Here is a 16,391-nt window from a genome sequence, read left to right on the forward strand (position 1 = left end):
TCAGTTCTAACATGGGTGAATAAAAATAGTTTGGAGAAAAAAAGTTAACTTAAAAGCAAAGAGATCAATTAGGACACTATTATTGTTTTCACTGGAAATAAAGAAAGTAATAAGGAATTGTTTGTGGGAAAATATTAAGTAGAAGAGATTGTTTTAGGTTTTTTCTTTTGAATCATATTCTCTTAATCTCTACCACAAGAGTCAAAAATTTGTGACTTTAAAACTCTTTTATGCTTTATGCCACCTATTAGTATAATGCATTCTGTCTGTTTTGTACTTAACCTATAACCTCTGACTATAATGTGTCCATTGTTTGTTTTTTATAGATCCTTGCATTATTACTTTATATTTATTTAGGATACATTAATTGAAATGAGAATTGACTGTATGCCAGATTATTATAATTGATACTGAAGATATGATGAATATAGATGTGATTTTTTAGTTAACATTATTATCATTTAAATGTAAAATGAAACACAATTATTAACACAAATATTCGAAACAAGCAAAACTAAATCAAGAATTTAAAAACCACTGGTTTAATGCAAATCATAGATTTTAGTTTCTTCTTCTTCTTTTTAATATTTTTTAGTTGTAGATGGACACAATACCTTTATTTTATTTATTTTTTGTGGTTCTAAGGACTGAACCCAATGCCTTACATGTTCTAGGCAAGTGCTCTACCACTGAGCTCGGGCCCCAGCCCAGTTTTTACTCTTATTAAAATTAATTTTTCCTGGAACATAGACAAATGTGATTATTAACCTTAAAAAGCCTACAGATCAAATTGATAATCAGACAAATGAGAAAAGCTTCTGATGGAAGAAAACATACAATATAATGAGAGTATGTTGAAGGAACTTTAACCTAGACTAGAGATTAGGAAGTTTCTGGGCCTGTGATATTCTAGTTTGGAATATCAGTTAAGAATGTGAACTCTGGAGCTCAAATGAATTTGGGTTCTTAGTTGCTTGTATTGTGACTGTTGGCAAGTTCTCACTTTTAAAATGGGGTAATAGTAATCTCCACTTCATGTGACAGTTAGGAGGCCAAACTGAGTCAGTACCGGTAAGTAAGCATTTACTATATTTAAGTACCTAAAATATAGTTTTGTATGTATTACTTCTTCCTTTTCTTGCTCTTCTCATCATTTAAAAAAGGACACATAATTATTACTCAGTAAACATCTGAATACATCTGTGAATCATAGGTGAAGATGTAATTGCTTTTTGCTTCCCTTAAAAATCTTTAAATATCTCTATTAAGAGCACTTATTATAAAATGACTAGTGTGTGTGTGTGTGTGTGTGTGTGTGTGTATGTATGTAAGTAAGTATGTATGTATGTATTGAGGTCCTTCTTAACTTGAAGTCATTGGAGAGCCTTATAAAGTTTAAACTCATAATAATTAAAAAATATTGAACCTGACTATTTATATATATGAGGATACTCTCTCTAGTTGGTCCTTGTAATCTTACGAGTTTCTATTATTGTCAGTCCAGTTAGGTTTACGTCCTGGCACCTACAGTCATTTGACTATGACATTGAATCTTGCAAAGTTCTTCCAAATTGAAGATTAATCTCTTCTAAATCTTAAACACTTAATAGAGTGGTTGTCAGTTACTGACAGGAAGTGAATGTTTGTTAAATGAATAAATTGTGCCTAAATTATGAAATAAAAAAAAAATTGGAAACCTGATGAAATAAAATGTCAATCATTTCTTAAAAGTATAGTGATCTGCTTCTTTGTGGAATTAAAAGGGAATTTTGATTAAAATAAGACTAACAACAATGAAAAGTAATAAACTGTCCTAGATAAATTTTGTTTTTAAATTTTTTTACCTTGTCAGTTGGGATTCACCAGAACTATTAAGCCTAATTTTAATTGCAATTATGTAGAATAGTGAAAAAGCCAATGATAGTATCAAAAAGCTATTTATATTTTGATAAGCTAACTTTAATGATACTGGAGTTGTTTAGGTAACATTGGTAAATAGTGGTAATCAAATAATTCATTTTAAAGAAGATAACCATGTTGTTTTGTGGTGAACAAGAAGTATGGCTTATTGTAAAATGATTAATTTCTGATTAGAAGAATATTTAGGACAAATTGAATAATATTAACCTGAAGTAGAATTATACTTTGGGAATGAAAAAAATAAATATTAATATATAGGAGAGTACAAATATCCATTTTGGGGGGATCGTTAAAACTAAACCTCAGATATTAGGAGGGTGATGAGAACATGTTATAGAGGTCAACAGATATAATTACCTCATTGAGTATTCTCAGTCAGTCAATTGAGATTCTGTGGAGTTTCCAGAAAATATCTGATATGAGTAAAATAGACCAGAATTGCAAGGTGGAGAGAGTTTATTCTTGTTTAAATATTCCCTTGGTATATTTTCTATTCTATAATGAATTGATAATGCCAATTTGTACTCCAGATAACACTGCCGTTTCATTTTCTTCTTTGCTGTATTCTTAAGCTATCATTTTCCTTATTATTTCTAAAAGACTCCTTTGTATACTTTGTAACTTCACAGTTTCTATTTTGCTTCTCATGTTTCTAATTTCAAGCCTTTGTGCATTATCGTTTTCTGCTTATGCATTTATAATGATTTGGTTTTCAATTCTTGATTCATACACATATAAAATACCAATTCAGAGTCAATCATCTGGTATAACTTTTGTCAGTTCTTGTAATCTTTGGTCCATGGAAAGTTGCATGCCTTTTGTATGATATTTCAGATGGTAATTAAGTGATAAGCTTAAGTATATAAGTGAGCAAATTTGTTTTAGAAATAAAACCTTATGAAATACTACTGTTTTATTAAAACCTATTTGATATATTATGTCTACTGTTTTGCTTTTCATCCAATTATCTTCTAATTTTATCTAGAGGGAAAATAATCAAGAAAATTATAATTCTGAAAAGGAATATATCCTAACTTAGGTAATTGAACATATAGTCTACTTATTCACTCCAGGGTTTTGCAATTATTTCTAAATCAGGATTCTTTACTTATCAGAAATGTTTTAGAGACATCTTTGTTAATTTAAGCAGAACTGTATTTCTTTCACTCTTTTTTAATAATAACTTATTTAATTTATTTATTTGGTGCTGAGGCTCTAACCCATGGCCTCACTGTGTTAGGCAAGCACTCTACTACTAAGCCACAACCTCAGCCCCCAGAACTGTATTTCTGACAAAAGATTGACAGGGAAAAATGGCTAATGACATCATTGAATTTAATTATTTTTAATTTCAAATTAAAGTAAAGATGTATTATGTAACCATATGGGTTTAGGCTTATATTAACATTGGCTTCCCAGTATCCCTTGCTTGGTTTCTAGCATTATTAGGCATTTGGGAGATATCAACCTAATGAACACAGAATATAAACTTTATTTTTAATGAGCTGTTGATTATCCAGTAAATTATCAAACAAAAGCTTAGTTTAGCTTGATTCTTCTTGCATTAGTATTCCAGTGTAACACATGAGAAAATTTTACTTAAAATGTAGAAAAAGAGAAAAAGATATGTACTAACTCAAAAAGTATAAGACATTTTATTTTGGAATATAGTATCAGAGACAAAATAATACCAAAGTAAGTTTTAAATTATGTCTGACATTTAAGTTCCTAAGTAAAATGTGACCTTTCAAGCTATACTACTTTAACTAAGTACATTTAAGACTTTTTGGTAACTCTTCCTCTTTCTGTGGAGATTGAACCTAACCTAAACTCTTCTCTCAAAGCTTGCCCATCATCCTTGCTTCCTCATGTTTGGTTTGACCTTCTGATCACCTTGGCCTATTTCTACAAAATTTTCATTTCAGTGACTTTCTTTTGTTTTAGTTACTTTTGCTTTGGAGTCTTATATCTTCCTTCCTTCCTGCCTTCCTGCCTTCCACCACGGATTGAACCCAGGGATGCTTAAGCTCTGGGTCACAGCCTATACATACATATATACATCCATCTATCTATCTATCTATCTATCTATCTATCTATCTATCTATCTATCTATCAATCAATCATCTAACTAAATTTAAGACAGGGCCTGGTTAAGTTGCTGAGGCCAGCCTCAGACTTTCTATCCTCCTACCTTCTGCTTTCTGACCACAACTTCCATTTTTAAAACTCAGAGACATTACAACAACTTCTTTGCAGCTTAGTGAGCTTTGGCTACACCCTCCTCAGCAAGGACTGGGATTTATCCCTATGGGCAGAAGTCATCTTTATTGATTATATATTAGCTCATCTCAAATGACTCACTCTTATATTTGTAACTCTTAAATTCTTTAGAGTTCTCCTTACTTTCTTAAGGTAGAAGTCAAGGTCACTCAGTTTTGGCCTATCTTTCTTTTAAGTAGGCATTTAATGCAGTGATTTTTTTTTCTTACCTGTAAAGTGTGTGTTAATTTCATCCTTCAAATGTCAGACTATTGTATTTTTTCTTAAGTTCAGAATATTTAAAAATTTTCCTATTGATTTCTTCTTTTATTTATGAATTCTTCTTTTTAGATATTTTTTTAAGTTATAGTGGGCACAATACCTTTATTTTGTTTATTTTTATGTGGTGCTGAGGATTGAACTCAGGGCCTCACACGTGCTAGGCGAGCGCTCTATCACTGAGCCACAACCCCAGCCTCTGAATTCTTTAGAAGTATTTTCTTTAGTTTCTGAACATGGGGCAACTTCACAAATATGTTTTTCTTACTGACATCTAATTTATTCATTGCAATTAGAGAATATACTTTGTATGACTTCAATTTTTAAATGTATTGTGTGCAGTTGAGAAAAAAAATGTGTTCCATTGTTGGGTGGTATTAGGCCAGGTTGTTTTATGGTGATTTTCTAGTTGTCCATATCTATACTGATTTTCTGTCTGCTCATGTTCTGTAAGTCTTGTCAAGATGTCTTAACTCCTACTGAATATTTTTCTACATGTTGATTCATTTACTTGAAGAGCAGAATTAAATTCTCCATGTATAACTGAAGATTTCCCCCCTGTTTTCTTATTTATTATATTAGGATTTTAAAAATAAGCATTTGAGGGCTGGGGATGTGGCTCAAGTGGTAGCACACTTACCTGGCATGCACAGGGTGCTGAGTTCGATCCTCAGTACCACATAAAAATAAAGAGGTTGTGTCCACTGAAAAAACTAAACAATAAATATTTAAAAATTCTCTCTCTCTCTCTCTCTCTCTCTCTCTCTTAAAGAAAAAAAAAGCATTTGAGATTTTTTTTTTTTTAAAGTGTAAGTGCATTGGGGATTACTGTAGGTTCTTGTTGAATTCACTTACTTTGTCAGTATGTATTGTTGCTTTTTATTTTTAATATTTTTTATTCTTAAGTCCTTAATTAATGTAAGCCTTCTATTTATTAGTGTTAGAATTTAACATCTTATTGCATCCTTTTACTTTAAGCTAGCTGAATTTTTTTTTCTTTTTAATTCAGTGTGGCACCCTTTGCCTTTTGATTGGAGTATTTGTACCATTAAATTTAATATAATTATTGCTAATTTTTTAAAATCTACCATCTTACTACTTGGTTTACCATATGATTTCTCTCATGTAGTCCCATTTTATATTTTCTTGCCATTATTCTGTTAGAGAATTTTAATTCTATTGTATCTTCACTTTTTAGTTGTATCAGGCATATCATCTTTGGGTATATTGTAGCAGTTGTTGCTTTAAGGTTTTTAATTTTCAGTTTTTATAGTTATTTTATAATTATATCAAAATGAATTCTGTTAAATTAAAAAAGTATATCACTTGATAGTTGGGTTAATAACCATATGATGGGGGGGTGCTGGGGTTGTGGCTCAGTGGTAGAGAGCTCGCCTAGTAGTGCGAGGCCCTGGGTTCAATCCTCAGCACCACATAAGAATAAATAAATAAAATAAAAGTAATGTGTCCAACTATAACTAAAAAATAAAATATTTAAAAAAAGAACCATATGCTAGAATCATCACATTTTCTCTTGTATATTTCTTCTGCATGTTATTAACACAATAATACATTGTTTGTATTTTTGCTTTAATTAGTTATCTTTTTTGTGGGGACTGTACTCCTCATGTTTAAACTAGTTTGTGGTTGCAAATTCTTGTCCTCAAACAAGCTTCTTTGCTGTCTCCTTTTTTGTGTGTTTTTATTTATTTATTTTATTCCCTTTATTACTTTTCTGAGTTTCTATTTTCTTTTTTTTTTTTTTGGGTATATCTTTTTTCCTTTTGTGCTGGCTTAGTAATGCATTCAGAATGTCTTCAATTCTTTGTGATCATTTTATTTTATTTTTTGATTGTCATATAATATTTGTACATATTTATGAGACCCAGTGTAGTATTTTGATTCATGTATATATTGGGTTATGATCAACTCAAGGTAATTAGCATATCTATCACCTTAAACATTTTTGTGTCTTTAGCATGAGTATATTCAAAATGTTGTTTTCTAACTATTTTGAGATATATCATGCAGTATGATTAATCATATTCACTCTTTTTATCCTTTTTTAGTGGTTGAATTAGGATTGTGGTTCAAAGTAGCTTTTCTTGGAAATTGAAATCCTTATGTATTAGTTTAAAAAATCTTAAAAGTATATTAACCTAGATCTCTCTGTATCTATCTCTTTTATTTTGTTATTTTATTTTGTTATTTTTATTTTGTTAGCTTATATCTTATGTTTTTATAAAGCTTAAACATGATTATTGTATTTCTAAGGAATATATGCTGTTTTTTTTTTTTTTTTTTACAGCTACTTGAAGGAAATTTTGCCAAAGAAGTTAGTCATGAAATGGATGGACTTATTTTTCAGCCCATTGGAGTAAGTTCATTTGTCTGTGTGTGTTCATATACATATATACTTTTATATAGGAAGTACCATTATCTCAGTCATATTTATTAGGATTGATTATTGCTGTGATCAGTGCTTTCTCTTAAGATCAATTGTACAGTATTAAAGATTTCATTTAAATCAAATGCATATATATGTATACACTTACATATATAATACTGAAAAGAACACCAGTTTGTTTTTCACTCAGCTTAAGAAATATTGTTAGTACTTTTAAGGAAGTCACTCTTTTAATGTAATTAGTTTTCTTATAATTCTTGCAAAATGAATGTTAATTTGTATTTCTTTTTTAGAAATCTATCAGTAGCATTGAGTAAGTACTTATCCCTATTGTGGCTCCATATACCTTTAAGTATTAATGTCTTTAAAACTTCATTTTGCTGTAAATGAGTAAAATTCAAAGAGTTATCAATACCTGAAGGAAAATAGAATTATCTTGGTGAAAGAAGAACTTTCATCAAGATGATTCAATGATCACATCATGTATTTTTAATAAATTTTTCAACATTAGCACCATTGACATGTTTGACCTGATAATGATTTGATTTACTCTGGGAGCTATCTTATGCATTGTAGGATGGTTAGCAGCATCCTTGCCCCTGAGAAATAACTAGCATTCCTTGTTATCCACTTGATAACTAGTGCTCTGTAGGGTAGTGTTTTTCCTGTGGTACAGGAAGAAAAATTAGCACTACCCAGGAAGTTAGAAGTTCATTTTACTTCAGATGCACTGATTAGAAACTCTGGGGATCAGATCAAGTAGTTTGTCTTTTAATAACCTAAGTGGTTCTGAACATGTTCAAGTATGAGAACTACTTACTCTGTGGTAAAGGGTTATATGTCTTATGTGATAATCCATCATTTGTTGCATTTTGCCTTCACCAACTCTGTCCTTAGAAACTGGGGTCTGAGCTTGTTGGGAAGTTACATAAAATGACATCAAATTGGGTAACTGGAGGAAAGGAAAGGGCTCTAATATTTCGAACACTATATTATAGATGTTTTATATGTGCATTAAAACACAGTTTTAATGCTTTAATCACATTTAGATATAATGAGCTGTGTGATTTTCTTTTGTTTTTTTCACAGGCTCCTAGAGAGGGAAGAATATTATATGGAGGGAGGAGGAAATACAGGAGAACTAGAAACTGGGGAAAGAAATTACAGAAAATGCTGTCTTAGGCTTAGGAAGATGGATGTTGGACCTTGGAGTTTCAGAAGTTTTTAGGTCCACCCTCCCTAGATTAAAAGATAAAGTCTAAATATTAAATATAACAGCAATTACAGAAAATTAAATATGTGAAACTTATCATTCAGACCTATTCATTTATGAGTTTGGTATATGTATGAGAAATAACCTGACAAATACATGAGTCTCTTTCTAGGATGTATTGTAAATTCAGTTGATTTGTTATTCTTATACCCATCTTAGTAACTTTTTTAAATTACAATGACTTTGAAATTAATAACTGATAAGGCAACTCTCTGTTTGTTAGGATTTTTTCAAATATTTGTAGATGTTTGGTTTAACATATAAAATTCACAGTTTGTCCAGTTACCCCAAAATTCTTGTATGAATAACTTTGATTTTAGATTAATGTGGAGAAAAGCAACGTGTTTACAATGTTAAATCATCTCAATGAATAAGTTATGGCTCTTTTCAGGTTTTTTTGTTTTCTAATTTTTTTGTTTATTGCTGTTAGACTAATTTCTAGATATTTATCATTTTTCTGTTTATACAGTAAATGGTGTTCTATTTTCTCTTTATTTGGTACTTCTAGTGTATTGTCACACTATTGATTTATTTTAGTGATTAAGCAATCATGCTGAAAACTCTTAATTTTAGTAATATGTATTGGCCCAAATCTCTAGTACTGAGTAAATATTGGCTCTGATTGCTTGGAGGAGTGGAAAACATTTCTACTTCCAAGGGAAGTTCTCAACTTGCAATGAAAGCTAGCTAAATTTTTTCCACTTAAGTATGTTTGTGAGAGATTTCTGTTAGATACCCTTTATTGTTTAATACATGTGTATCTTTAGTAAAGCCTCTTTTGGGGGATATTTAAGGCATTAATGCCTTTTCTCTATCTGTTAAGATTATGCCTCCATGCATATAGTAAATTTCATTGATTTTTTTTTCTAATGTTGATCCTCGTATTCCTAGGATAAATATTACTTCCTCATGATATATATAAATTTTAAATTATTTCTATTGATCTGGTTGTGTTATTTTCTTGAGGATTTCTGCTGTCTTCTTAGTTTTCCCTCCCTTCTTTTGTATATTCATAATAATGAAGGTAATATATAAATATATTTATAAATATATTTATATATATATGTGTGTGAAAAAATATATATATTTATTTTGTTCTAATTAGTTATACATGATAATAAAATGCATTTTGACATATCATACATAAATGGAGTATAACTTCTCATTCTTCTGGTTGTGCATGATGTAGAATCATACCAGTAATGTAATTATATATATACATAGGGTAATAATGTCTGATTCATTCTACTATCCTGCCTACCCCCATACCCTCTCCGTTCTCTCTCTCTCTTTTTTTTTTAATATTTATTTTTTAGTTTTCAGCAGACACAACATCTTTTTTTGTATGTGGTGCTGAGGATTGAACTTGGGCCGCATGCATGCCAGGCGAGCGTGCTACCACTTGAGCCACATCTCCACCCCCCCCACCCCCTTCTCTTCACTTACCTCTGCCTAATCCAGAGTACCTCTCTTTTCCCCAGGTGCTCCTCCCCACCCTGTTGTTAATTAGCATCTGCATATCAGAAAAAATACTTGTCCATTGGTTTTTGGGGATTGGCTTATTTTACTTAGCATGATATTCTCTAGTTCCATTCATTTACCTGCAAATGTTATAGTTTCATTCTTCTTTAAGGCTGAGTAATGTTCCATTATATACATATACCACTTTTATGTATCCATTCATCTGTGGAAGGACATCTAGGTTGATTCCACAGTTTAGCTATTGTGAATCGAGATGCTTTAAACATTGATATGGTTGTGTCACTGTAGTATGCTGATTTTAAGTCCTTTGTTTATAAACTGAGGAGTGGAATAATTTAAGTCGAATGGTGCTTCCATTTCAAGTTTTCTGAGGAATCTCCATACCACTTTCTCTAATGGTTATATCAATTGTTTTCCTATCAGCAATATATGAGTGTATTTTTTGGGTTGGTGGTGGTGTACTGAGGATTGAACTTAGAGGCATTCAACCACTGAGCCACACTCCCAGCCCTATTTTGTATTTTATTTAGAGACAGGTCTCACTGAGGTGCTTAGCACCTTGCCATTACTAAGGCTGGCTTTGAACTCACAATCTTCCTTTGTCAGCCTCCTGAGCTGCTGGGATTACAGGTGTGTGCTACCGAATCTGGCTATTACTTGTATTCTTTTCTTTTTTTCTTAATCTGTTTCTTTTCTCAGATTTTATTCCCACATATTTCTTATTGTATCTAACTACATGTTTTTAAAGCATAATTCTTTTCCATAGATTATTTCCCCTTATCCTTCTAGTTTATTTCCTCTCTCCCTAAACATCATCTATTTTTAGTTTTCCCTCCCAAGCCATTATATTAAAAAAGAAAGTTTTTTTTTTTTTCATTTCTGTCCATACATTGTTACAAAGCCTTTCATTTCACATTTCTTTCCTGGAAGACATGAATAATTTTTTCACTTGAGCAAGCACTTACCTACTACCACATCTAAATCCACCTATTTTTTTTCTTGTCCTTTATATGGTAATTCCTTTGGGGGCAGAAGGGGAGGATTGGGGTGCCTCACTCAATTCCATGTCTCTTGGAATTTTTTTCTCTGCCTTTTCTGTCCACAAAAGTTTCTGTCTTTCCCTCATTCCCACTTTGCTAAACTTTCTTAACACTTGTAGACCCACCATTAAAATTACTAGCTTTTAGATTTTTTTCACCAAGGCCATTGTCCTTAACTTTGCATTTTTTCCCCTAATTAGTTATACATGACAGCAGAATCCATTTTATTTCATTGTACACAAATGGAACACACTTTTCATTTCTTTGGTTGTACATAACATAGAGTTGCACCATTTGTGCAGTCTTATATCTACTTAGGGTAACGATGTCCATTTCTTTCCACCATCTTATCTACTCTGATACCCCCCTTCAGAAAATAAATGCCATAATTTTATTTTCTTTTAAATGCAGTGTAATATTCCATTGTGTATATATACCAGTTGTTTTTTTTTTTTATCCATTCACTTACTTAATGGCATCTAGGTTGGTTCCACAGTTTAACTATTGTGAATTGAGCTGCTCTGAACATTGATGTGGCTGCATCACTGTAGTATGCTGATTTTAAGTCCTTTGGGAATAGACGGAGGAGTGGGATAGCTGGGTTGAATGGTGATTTCATTCCAAGTTTTCCAAGGAATGTCCATATTGCTTTCCAGATTGGTTGTACCAATTTGCATTCCCACTAGCAATGTTAAGAGTGTGCCTTTCCCCCCACATCCTCGAAAGCTGTTATTGTTGATTATATTCTTGATAATTCCCATTCTGACTGAAGTGAAATGAAATCTCCATGTAGTTTTTTGGTAAGTAATTATTTATTTATCTTTATGTGGTGCTTACAATCAAAACCAATGCCTCACACATGCTAGGCAAACACTCTGCCACTGATCTACAGCCCCACCCCTCTTTGTAGTTTTAATCTACATTTCTCTCATTGCTAGAGATGATGAACATCTTTTCATATATTTGCCAGCTGATTGTGTTTCTTCTGTGAAGTGTCTGTTTAGTTCCTTTGCCTATTTATTAATTGAGTTATTTGTTTTTCTGGTGTTAATGTTTTTGAATTCTTTATATATCCTGGAGATTAATGCTCTATCTGATGTGCAGGTGGCACGGATTTCTCTCCCATTATGTAGACTCTTCTTCATAATTCTTGATTGTTTCCTTTGCTGTGAAAAAGGTTTTTAGTTTTTTACCATCCTATTTGTTGATTCTTGATGTTACTACTTGTGCTTTAGGAGTCTTGTTAAGGAAGTTAGTTCCTAAGCGACATCATGTAGATTTGGACCTACTTTTTCTTCTATTAGGCCCATTCCCTCACATTTTCTAAAAGAACTATTAAACTTTTTTCAGTGCAGTCAATTTTATCAGGTTCACTCTTTACTTAAAGGGAATCTTTCTGAATGCTCTATCTTCTTAGTCTTACTGCATTACCTTTTTTTTTTCATATAATTCCACTTTACTGTCTCATCCTGGAAATTCCATTACTTTTCTTCACTGATTGATCCCCCACTTCTTGAACTGTATGTTTTCTGCTTTCTTGGTTTGAGTGACCTTGCATATCAGATGTGATGTCACTATTCCTTATATGATTTTTGTTTTAGTTGTAAACTCAGGAGGCTGTTCTCAGTAGTCTAAAATGGACTCATTACTGCCTATGATTTTGACTGACTCAATCTTTTATCATATATACTGGAGTATTATCAAAGGCACAATAAGTTTTGTAGCTTAAGACTATTTGTCTAAATGTCAGAAATTTCTAGAAGTTTTAGATTTACTCTTAGTTTATGTATTTTGTTTTATCCTTTTCTTCTATGGCATTGCTATCCTTTTTAGAGAGACACATTTGTTTTTCTGGCTATAACTGTTGTGGACTCCCAAATCAACTTTCAACCCAAATCTTTTATTTCATCTTTAATATCTCTTCACAGTATACATTTAGAAAGGATATTGTGTTTAAATGATCACTAAACTTTGTTAAGTGGCTTATCTCTTTGTCGTTTTGGACTATTTTGTTTTTAATTGTGTCAGATTGGGTTCATATTGTTTTAGCTATTTTGGTAGCTTCTTAATTGCTCTTATGTGTACTATCTTTCCAGTCCTTATAAAATTACATTTTGAAAAAGCCTTACTTGGAGGAGACCAAGACTGAATGATAGAAAGGAGACCAGTGACGACTGTCAGAAATACAGTTATGCATTTCATGAGGATGTTTCAACCAATGAAAGATTGTGTAGAAGACTGGTCCCATAAGATTATATTGCCTAGTGGTGTCCTAATCATCTTAGTTTGTGTAAATATAGTCTGTGATATTTGTGTACTTACAGAATTGCTTTGTGATCCATTTCTAAGAATTGTTTCCATTCTTAAGCAGTTCATGACTGTATGATGCAAACCACAAATGTGAGCTACATATATACTTCAAATTTTTTTCAGTAAGCTCCACTAAAAAAATTAAAAAGAAACCAATGAAATTGCTGTGTCTGTTTTCCTTCAAGAAATTTGTTACCTTCTTTAAATTCCCATTTGTTTTCTTGCAGAATCCATACACCCCATCTTCCTGAAATAATACCATCAGCTTTGCCCTTTGCACATTTTCCTGAGAGACTTCCCAGTGATTTAGCATTGGTCTGTGGTTACAATAAGCCACTAAATATTTCTTTGATTCTCCTGTTCTTCAACTGGAAAATATAGAGGATATAACAGTTTAGCTTTGAAATTTCTGTGATGATCATATGATGATGAATGTGCATGAATATTAATCAGTACTTAAGAATTCCTTCTTCCTGCCAGTATCTGGTGAAAATGCATTGAGTAATGAATTTTTAATAACAGAAGGAGGGAATTCTTCTTATTTTACTTTCCTAAAGATAATATATCGCTTAAGTGGAAATTTAGATGATTAAAATAGATAAAATATATTTCTTACAAAGTTTGATGATATGAAGATTATGTGACTCTATTCCTATTAATTTTTTCTCCCGACATCACTCACTTCTTCAGAATTTTCACATTTATATACTTTACTTTCTAAATTGTTAAGATTATACAGTGTATGGAATGGCTCTAAAAAATATCACATTTTATTTACCAGTGGACATTTTCAGTTTCTTCTAATAATAGTAATTTATCAAACAGATTTGTTTATATTCATGAAACATTCATTTTCTTAGAAAAGATGTTTTAAACTGCCTATTTTTGTTAAAATTTAATTGATGGCAGAGGATTATACTGGGCTTCTTATTAGTCTGTTGTTCTTTTTAAAAATTTTCCATGAAATTTTAATGATTTAGTCTTTGTTTCTTGACATGTTGCATTTGTAATTACAGTTTCTTAGGATCATTTTCTATTTTCTTATTTTTTCAAAGCTCACTTTGCCAACTTTAATTCTCTTAATTTTTACCACTGTTGTATACCTTTGCTTGGGTTCATGGTGTGTTATTTAGTTGGATTTCACCATTAGTGAAATAGCATCTTGCTATACCAAGGGTGTGGTATGTAGGCACATTCTCATTCTATTTAATTCAATGGTTCTTTTACATTCCTACCATATCTCTGTCAAACTTTGTAAAGATATTCTAATGTAGGTCTATATTAACTATGCTATCCAGAATAGGTTCCAATTTAGCATGAATCCATTCAGGACAAGTAGTAGACATTTCCCACCCTTACATGTAAAATTTCTCATATTCAATTCTGTAGCTTTTGTTATTTTAAAATTTCTTGCAGAATCCAAACACCCCATCTTTTGATATCCTAGTTTTGATCTCAGATTCTCTGGCATGGGCTAATTTTTCTAATTTGTACTTACTGCGTTTTTGTTTTAAATGCCATCACTACAACAGTACATTCTACTTTTAGGCTTTCGATTTGCCAAAGACCCAGGTTGAGATTCTACTTATATCTTACACAGAAATTTCTATCTCTTAAAAAAAGAAAATACACATACACATACACATACATATACACACATACATACACATCTATTAGTTTTCATTAAAACGTGATCTAGAATGACAGTATCATATATTATTATGATATAATAAAGCAGAATTTAAGATATTTTGTAGTAATTTTTGACTAATGAATTCTCTTAATGGCTTTAAAAGAAGGAATACTTAAAGAGTTTTCTCATCTAATTCTTTGGAATTAAAGTTATTATGCTTATGCATTGTCATCAAGTTCCTTTTCTTTACCAGGTAAAATGTTTTTTTTTTTTTTGATTGCTATTACATATTCAAAGGAAACACCTTAATTTTCCTTTTCAGCAGCCCTACATCTTCTGTTTAAAGAAGCCAGAAGAGAGTTGATTACAGACAGGTGTAGCTTCCAGTGGTGAGAGGATACATAATTATAGTTGATCCAGGGACAAGAAATTAAATGACATTGCCTCATACAATGAGAAACTTTGTCCCATTCTGTTTTTATTTTCTTATATAAGGGGAAAATCTTATTTCTAGTTTTTGATATCTGTGACCTTTTTCAACAAAACAATAGGCCTATTTTTAGATTATTCCATAAGCAGCATATCTGTAATTACTATCATTAATTTTCATTGTATTTAATTTTAGGAGTAATTATTTAGGATAAGCAATACGATTTCCTATTTATGATATAAATGGCATACCATTTGGTTTAAGTTGCCATTTACAAATATATGTTTTATATTTTAGACTGAATTAATTTAAAGAAAATAGTAGATAAGTAGTAATACAGGTGGTATTTAGATATGGCAGAAATCATGAGTGTTACATAGGAAATAAAAAAAAATTTTTCTTAAAGAACTAGGAATTTAACCCAGGGTCACTCTACCCTGATCCATACCTCATATCCCTTTTTATTTTTTATTTTGAGACATCGTCTTGCTCAATTGCCCTGGCTGCATTAAAACTTGTGATCCTCTGTCTCAGCTTCCCGAGTAGTTGGCATCACAAGTATGTGACTGTACCTGCCTGAGAGATTAAAATTTAGACAACACTGTAGTGTTAGTTATTATATTAGTTTCCTCTGGCTGCTTTGACATATTACCAAAAACATGGTGGTTTAAAACAACATACATTTATTTTCTTTTGGTTCTGAAGGTAGAAATCTAAAATCAGTTTCACTAAGTTGATATCAAGGCATTAGCAGGGCCATGTTTCCTCTGAAGGCTATAGGGGGGAAAACATTTGCTTGCCTTTTATAGCTTCTAGAAACTGTATTTTTTGCATTTCTTGGCTTGTGATCCCATCTTGCATCTTCAAAGCCAGGAATGTAATATCTTGCTTCAGCGGCCACATTACCATCTTAAACGTCAAATCTCCCTTTACCTTCCTCATGTAAAGGTGACATTTAGGACTTATCTGGATAATCCAAGATAATCACCCCATCTGAAGACCCTTGATTTAATCATACACATAAAGTTTGCCATGTAAGTTTTTTCGATATCTTAAGGAGGCCTACCACTGATTTCATTTTAATATGACATAGCCAAATAATAACTGTAGACCCTAATGACCAGTGTAACTTCTGATTTCATCTTTGTATTCAAAGCAGGTTCTAAATGAAAAGTTTAGGACCCCTGATCAGACTATAAACTTTTAATGTAAAATTTATTAACATTTAAGAATCTTTTTTCTGGGAAAGTGTATAACTTTTTGATAAACTTAGTTTTAGTAATTAAGTACAGGGTAAGTGATACTAAACTTATGAAAAAAATACAGTTTATTGGAGGTAACCTTATTTAAAAAAAATG

At 31.5% G+C, this 16,391-nt stretch overlaps 1 protein-coding gene across 2 annotated transcripts in view; it reads left to right on the forward strand.

The window, feature by feature from the left end:
- Rngtt (RNA guanylyltransferase and 5'-phosphatase) overlaps positions 1-16,391 on the forward strand; it is a 217,301-nt gene that overhangs the window by 89,552 nt on the left and 111,358 nt on the right. For both annotated transcript variants that reach the window (XR_013425011.1, XM_005324717.5), the window contains exon 12: positions 6,767-6,835. Coding sequence is in view for 1 of the 2 variants with exons in the window: in XM_005324717.5 (XP_005324774.2) it covers positions 6,767-6,835 (69 nt within the window). In the remaining variant the exon portion in view is untranslated. The remainder of the gene's footprint in view (positions 1-6,766; positions 6,836-16,391) is intronic.

Source organism: Ictidomys tridecemlineatus, chromosome 8, assembly GCF_052094955.1.
Source record: "Ictidomys tridecemlineatus isolate mIctTri1 chromosome 8, mIctTri1.hap1, whole genome shotgun sequence".
NCBI lineage: Eukaryota > Metazoa > Chordata > Mammalia > Rodentia > Sciuridae > Ictidomys > Ictidomys tridecemlineatus.